We start from the raw sequence: 7302 nt of genomic DNA on the forward strand, positions 1-7302 counted from the left end.
TTTCTTTTTCTCCAAATGTTTTAACTGCAAGTGAAATAGTGTGCTGGAGGTTCTTCACATGATCAGAAGCACTTTCTAGTGTTTTCCAGGACAAATATTTTAAAATATATTTAGAACCACTAAAATACTAAGCCCCCTCACCTATTAAGTACATTAATAATATACGGATGTATGCTTTTATTTTGAAAATAGGGAACTTGAAGTGGCTGCTTGGTTGGTGGTAGCTTCACGGACGGGATCTTAACTTCCGGAAGGGATTGTATTTCACGTATCGATAATTCATCTACCTGGTTAGTGAGCTACCTTGTCAGGTAACTTGCGTCCATTTAATTAAATTACCGCCGCAAATGTTAACAACATATCTAGCTAGAAGTTGGTGCCGCCGTAAAGACTGTTGGACTTACAACTAGCGAGCTACTTTGCAAAACAGTCGCCTACTCGATTCGTCAGCGACGGACACAGCGCTAGCTAGTGTAGGTAACGCTAGCAAGCTGGCATAAGCTAACCGCTATCAGTTAGCAATGCTACCTACAGTTTTAATCAAATAACAAGTTATGTAGTGTACGTAACCATATAGTCACATTGATTTTACATTTCCTTGTTGTCAACGTCTTGCGCCTGTTTACATTTTGTAATTCATGTTCCTCCTCTCGCTGTGATAATCAACATTCGCCCGACCAGCTTTGCTAAGCGGTAAGTTGGCTAAACGTTTGTTTGTGTTGTCCGCTTCAGCTCGGTATCATATGTCAGTATCCCTGCTTGTTTAGGACATATTGTCCAGATAACGTTAGGTAATGTTAACCAGTTATTTTAGCCAATGACAGTAACCATTTTTAGCCGCTCTATTGTTCTCTAGTAGTGAATGCCAGATAAATCAACACATATGGGACCTAGATAACGTAAGCGGTGTAGATCAAAGCGAGTCAACGCATCACCAGCCATTGTGTAGCAGGAGTTAAATGTTTAAACATAAATTAGCTGGCAAATCTGTTTCCAATTTATACATCCGTCGTAACCACTGATCTCTGCTTGCTCAGGCAGAAATTACAGTATACCAGGCTCCAGCAGCACACAGAGACAGTGAGTAGGTCATCAGGCAGTCTCCCTATGTCAGGCCGAAACGGGTCTGCAAGTGATGCAGACTGCCGGATCTCTGAGGACTGCCATGTCCCAGATGTGGAGCTGATGGAGCTGGGACCACTGCTAGAGGAGGGGGGGCGACAGCCGGTTCCTAAAGGCCTCCATCCAGAGGTAGGACTGTTTCAGCAAATACCCAGACAAAAGTGTTTCCACTCAGTAGTTTCAATAGTGTCTCGTTATCTGTTCAAAGGGAGCCTCAATGCTGGCTGATGATGAGGAGGATGATGATGAGGTGGGAGAGGTCCTGACCTTACCACTTCAGGCACACCATGCCATGGAGAAGATGGAGGAGTTTGTACACAAAGTAATGACTTAATAAATACCAATAAATACCATTTTATTATCAATATTTAAGTATCCATTGGGTTTACAGCACCAATCCATATTTTGTTTAGCCATATAAATTGTAGGTGTATTCTTAAAGATTCTTGACTGCTATGACTGGAACATGGAGAATATGTGTTTTGCAGCTTTTATAATTAAGTAAAATACAGGTCTGTCTTACTTAATGTCCACAAATATTACCAATGTTAACAAACATTTTTAGAGCTTCAACATACATTTAAAGTCCTATCTGTCACATAATGTTAGTCCTTGAATCCTTGAAAACGCCTCAGTCTTTCAGTTTGAGAGTGAAAAATGACCTCATTACAATGTATCAACACAAACAAAGCCAGCGGGGGGGGGGATGTCACACAGCTATTGTGTATTTGGACCTCTGGGAATAAAAGATACTCTTAATTTTCAGGTTTGGGAGGGGCGCTGGAGGGTCATCCCTTTCCATGTCCTGCCAGAGTGGCTGAAGGACAATGACTACCTCCTGCATGGACATCGACCCCCCATGCCCTCCTTCCGGGCCTGCTTCGGGAGCATCTTTAGAATTCATACTGAGACAGGAAACATTTGGACTCACCTTTTAGGTGAGAAAGAAATGGTTCACAAAAAAAACAGTACACTTTTAGCTGCAAATTCTAACTTTGTTCACATTCTATTCGGGCTGAATGATATTGACAAAAAATCGAATTGAGATTATTTGACAGAATAATGCTCTTGCGATTTAAACTGTGATTCATATCATCACAAGTTTTTCTTGTCATAAATTCAGAAATCCATTTTTGGCCCCCCCTCTCTCTTAAGTAATTAATTGCAGTAGTTCATATTGCGATTTCGATTTTTTTTTTTTCCAATTAATTGTTCAGCTCTACATTCTATCATGTCAGTGTAATGTTTTTCTAAACTTTGGGTAATGCCTTCATTCAAAAATCTGTGGTGAGCTATTAATAAAGCTAGCCTGGTTCATGCGGGAGTCGCAGTCAGAGCAGAAAGTGGTGAAAGTGTTGTGTCTTCCCCAGGGCTGATCTTATTCCTGTGTCTGGGCACGCTAACCATGCTGCGGCCCAACATGTACTTCATGGCCCCGCTGCAAGAGAAAGTGGTGTTTGGAATGTTCTTCCTGGGAGCCGTGCTCTGCCTCAGCTTCTCCTGGCTTTTTCACACCGTCTACTGCCACTCCGAGAAAGTGTCTCGCACCTTCTCCAAGTAAGACCACATATCATAAAACCAGTTTGTGCAGTACTGGTCTGGCGGGTCTTACGACAGCTTACCTGTGAAAATGTCATTAAAAGAGATGTCACAGTAGAGACTTTTCACTGTTGTTGGAAGTGTGTATTTGTTTTGAAACCTGAAGTTCAATTCTGTGCATCCAGCAGATCCCCACAACCAAACACCCACTGTCTCTGTCACTTCTTGTCCTCAGGCTTGACTACTCGGGCATTGCCCTACTGATCATGGGCTCCTTTGTGCCCTGGCTGTACTACTCCTTCTACTGTTCCCCTCAGCCTCGACTTATCTACCTCACCATTGTATGTGTGCTGGGGATTGCCGCCATTATAGTGGCCCAGTGGGACCGGTTCTCTACGCCTCGTCACAGGCCTACAAGAGCAGGTGCTCCGCCATTAATTACTTGGCAATTGATGATGCACAATATGATGGGCACATTACACAGAGCATATGCTGGGGTTAGATGGATAATTGTTATGCTTTGTTTGCTTGTCTAAAATGATTTAATATTAAGTGTTATTTTGCTTTTTGCTATAATGAAATGTACATGAGACTGTTTCAAAATTATGCCAAGTAAATTAAGTCCATGTTTCTTGTAGGCGTGTTTATGGGTCTGGGACTAAGCGGCATTGTTCCCACAATGCACTTCACCATTGAAGAGGGCTTTGTCAAGGCCACCACAGTTGGCCAGATGGGTTGGTTCTACCTGATGGGTGCCATGTATATCACTGGTGCTGGGCTGTATGCTGCCAGGATCCCTGAGCGCTATTTCCCTGGCAAGTGCGACATCTGGGTGAGTATTAAATGTGTAATGCAACACTGCCTTTTAGAGTTCTGTGTTTAATTGCACAAACATCTGAACTTTTTGTGATATGGATTTCACTTAAGGTTTTATGTTTTTCCCAAGTTAAGAAAATTGGCCAAGAGAGTTGCCACAAACATATCTGATCATGACTGATTCTTTTGGCATAAAAATATAAAAAGCCATTTGCCACAGCCACATGAATATTCCACAGTTGCCTGGGTAGCTCAAAACAGATCTAAGATTTTTTGAGGTTAAAACTAACCTCATTAGCTGGATAACCAACTTACTAACATGACAGTTAGCAAGTCACAGCAATAATGTCTGAAAATCAAAGGAATAATGGGCCAAGCTGGACAGAGGAAGAAAAGCTCATCCTACTTCTACTGAGTGTGTGAGAGGGAAACATGGTTGGTTGCGCAAAACATCCTATGTGTTTTTTTGACAAGGATTGTTATTATAGGATTATTGTAGATTAATTTGGCTCAACTTCTTTCTCCTCAATGGGCGGAATAAATTAGCCATGTCAAGACTTTAATACATTAAATGGCTGTTTATGGTTTCATAAGTTTGTTTTAACTGTTTTGTTGCTATGATTGTGCAATGGCTTACTGTAAGTAATTATTTAGGATTAAAAAAAACGACAAGAATTATGTGTTAATGTAGAAGTGAAGATGGAAATGGAAAAAGCACAGTTAAAAATGAAAGAAATGCAAAAGATTAAATGTCAAATTGAAAATGCAAATTGGTATAAAAAGAAAAGCTGGATACATCTTGAAAATTTAAAATGAAAATTTTAATTGGAAAAAGCCAAATACAGTGTACTGGGAAAACGAAAATGGCCACCAGCTAGTGTAGGTCGGTCTGTCAGTTTGTTGGTCCGTCCGTTCCTTATTGGCTGTATTGATCCTAAAGTTGGATTGAGATGTGTGATCGTCTATATGTAATGGATTCACATGCTATTGGGGAATTTTTATTTATTGACTAAACTTATTTACTGAAGCGGACCTCGAGGTTTACAGACGGTCACATTGGTTACTGTTACATTCCCAGATGTTTATTTTGCTTGAACAAACACATGCAAATAGTAGTGAATGTTACTGAAAACAAATATGTCTCTTTCTTTGTCTTTCCAGTTCCATTCTCATCAGATTTTTCATGTGCTGGTGGTGGCAGCGGCCTTCATCCATTTCTACGGGGTTTCCAACCTGCAGGAGTTCCGCTACGGCCTGGAGGGAGGATGCACAGACGACACTCTGCTCTGAGAGGCCTGACTGTGACTTGATCATCCTTTTCTTTATAGCCCCCAACCCCCCCCCCCACACACACACACACACACACACACACACACACACACACACACACTTTAAAAAAGGCTGCTGGAATTTAATATGTTCACTTACTGCTCCCTCTGTACTTCTGATTTGCTCACATCCTATTTGGGTTTCTGGTGGTCTTTCTGCTTTGGCTCCTTTTTGCTCCAATTAAGTAGCATTAAATAGCCAATGAACTATGGAGGGGAATCTCAATGGGGCAGTACTTTTTTAATCATTATGGAGCTTGAAATTTCCATTTTTGCTTAAGAACAACATAGGGGTTTAACCAAGAAGAAATGTTCCTATAATTGATGGTCACTTCTTAGAAGCTTACTATACTTGTACCCAACTTCTCTATAGGCTGTTATTATTGCACATGGGTATAAAGAGTATGATTTGTGCTGGAACAGAGTGCACATACTGTAAATCATTCCTTTTTTTTTCTCCTCATAATTTCCATGTGGGATAGAGGATGGATATGCTGTCCAGGCTGTAGACAATTGCAAGGATCATTTAGGCCAAAAGGATCAGGATCACACACATTTGTTTGAGGAGGATGGAAACATACACATGTATTGTACAGACGTACCAGATTTGATTAACTCTGCTGACACTGATTGTGCAGCTCCATTAAAACCCAGAGGAGCCCCACCAACCATCCACACACTCCGCCACACAGTATGAGCTAGACTCCGATGAGAGCCGGCCTGCACCCTAAAATCCCATTGAGATTTGTTGAAAGACCTAGTTTCGTCTTTGCTCACAAGAGAGACAGAGTTAAAACAATTGTGAAAGGAAAATATTGTTCAAACCCCATAAATACAATTTAAATATGTCGTCTGAGTAACATGAGGTGTTAAACATTTTTGCCTGTGTGGCATTTTAACCAAAATGAATCAAGGGGTTGAATACTTTTACAAACCGTATTTCTCAGTTATTCGAATTTTATACTGAAATTTCTAGAATTTCCTTCCATTTTGATATAATGGAGTATTTTAATTGACAAACGCCCAAATCAATGATTTTGAAATTACTTTACGGCACAACAAACTGCAAAAAGTTTATAGCAACTGTGCAAAAATACATCAGGTCAATTAAAGTTTGAACAAGATAGGATGAGCCCTGCGTTGCAACACTAAGGTGCATAAACTGTTGAAGTGATTAGACCTTTTTTGCCATCATTTTTCAATCAGACACTATCATTGATTCATTTCTGGAATAAAAGTTACTACGCACAATGTACAAATCTGGATAGGTCAACTTGTGTTTTTTCAGCTAGAGATCCTTTTTTCATGCTAGATTTCAGATGCAATGAGAGGTGTAAATATCAAATGCACCTTTAATATATATTATTAAAATAAAAAAACTTTAAATCACTGTATGGGATTCACCATGTGGTATGTATGATATAATCTTTTAGTATTCCTGTGCCTTAGGCCAATGGAAATGTTTTTAAATAAAATGGCCTATCTTAACAGTCAAGGGAGCTTCAAGGATTTCCAGATGTTGACTTTTCTTGTTTTCCTTGCCATATATACAATCAAATCATTATTGAACTTAGAACTCCATTGATAGGTTGTATCAACTGCTGTTTAAGACTCCTTTTTTTAGGTCAACTTATTCAAGCTTTATTACAAAGACTAAAACAATGTGTATTCTTGACTTTGTGTAATGTCCTGTGTAGAAAGTGATACATCATACATTTCACTGAAATGTAAACAAATATTTATTAATGGTAAACTTGGAAAATTATTGTAATAAATTTCTTTTTTCCACATGTACAAACATGACTTCCAATTGCCTTTGGGTCCCAAATGCATAAGTTCAACTAATAGTAAGAGTGTTTAGCAAATGTAAGACCATGACATTTGCAAATGTCACGTTTGTCTCTAATGCCCTGACGTCTACAGAGTATATATGGTCTATTGCATCACCCCTTTGCAGACCTGCCAACACATACGCATTTACCGTAGCAGCTCTGCATTTTGACATCAAATTACGCTGCTACGAGTTATTACTCAAAACTACACCAAAGCATTTTTTTTAACTGCTGCAGACCTGCCAACACACACGCATTTTGTGTACCATTATGAAAATGTGACATGCAGCTACGCAAAAATGATCCTTTGATCCGTCCCGCTGTGTCAAACTCGCAGCAGACTGGTCTTTATTCCATGCAGGCAGTTGTCTTGTGCCTTAGCAGCCTGTGGGGATTCACTAAGGAGCTACAGGTAACTGGCTAGGTGAGCTAGTGCGTTCTTGGTTGTTTTTTTTATTGCTAGGTTCATCTGGCCTGTATGTAAAATAGAGAGGTTGAGGGAATGACTTATGCACACTCTAATATGATATGTGAACTCAAATCAAATAGAAAACAGCAATATCTGCTTGAAAATTGAAAATACATGGATAAGTACGTAGTACACAATGAGGAGTACAAACCACTGTATGGCATTGGACTGGGCAAGGCCCAGGTCAGAGGTCAGC

General features: G+C 39.9%; 1 protein-coding gene across 4 annotated transcripts; it reads left to right on the forward strand.

The window, feature by feature from the left end:
- Nucleotides 1–242: 242 nt before the first annotated feature.
- adipor1a (adiponectin receptor 1a) lies at nucleotides 243–6589 on the forward strand. 4 transcript variants are annotated; one of them, XM_078283406.1, is made up of 9 exons: nucleotides 243–311; nucleotides 682–693; nucleotides 1042–1251; nucleotides 1331–1444; nucleotides 1889–2060; nucleotides 2493–2679; nucleotides 2897–3084; nucleotides 3300–3493; nucleotides 4639–6589. In XM_078283406.1, exons 3-9 carry the CDS (start codon nucleotides 1108–1110, stop codon nucleotides 4765–4767), a joined length of 1128 nt encoding a protein of 375 aa, XP_078139532.1. In that variant the 5' UTR covers nucleotides 243–311; nucleotides 682–693; nucleotides 1042–1107; the 3' UTR covers nucleotides 4768–6589. The 4 variants fall into 4 exon arrangements, with proteins under 4 accessions (XP_078139532.1, XP_078139533.1, XP_078139535.1 ...); XM_078283408.1 differs by having other exon boundaries at nucleotides 281–311; nucleotides 1038–1251; XM_078283407.1 differs by lacking the exon at nucleotides 682–693.
- The last annotated feature ends 713 nt before the right edge of the window (nucleotides 6590–7302 follow it).

The sequence above is a fragment of the Centroberyx gerrardi genome, chromosome 5 (assembly GCF_048128805.1).
Source record: "Centroberyx gerrardi isolate f3 chromosome 5, fCenGer3.hap1.cur.20231027, whole genome shotgun sequence".
Classification (NCBI taxonomy): Eukaryota; Metazoa; Chordata; class Actinopteri; order Beryciformes; family Berycidae; genus Centroberyx; species Centroberyx gerrardi.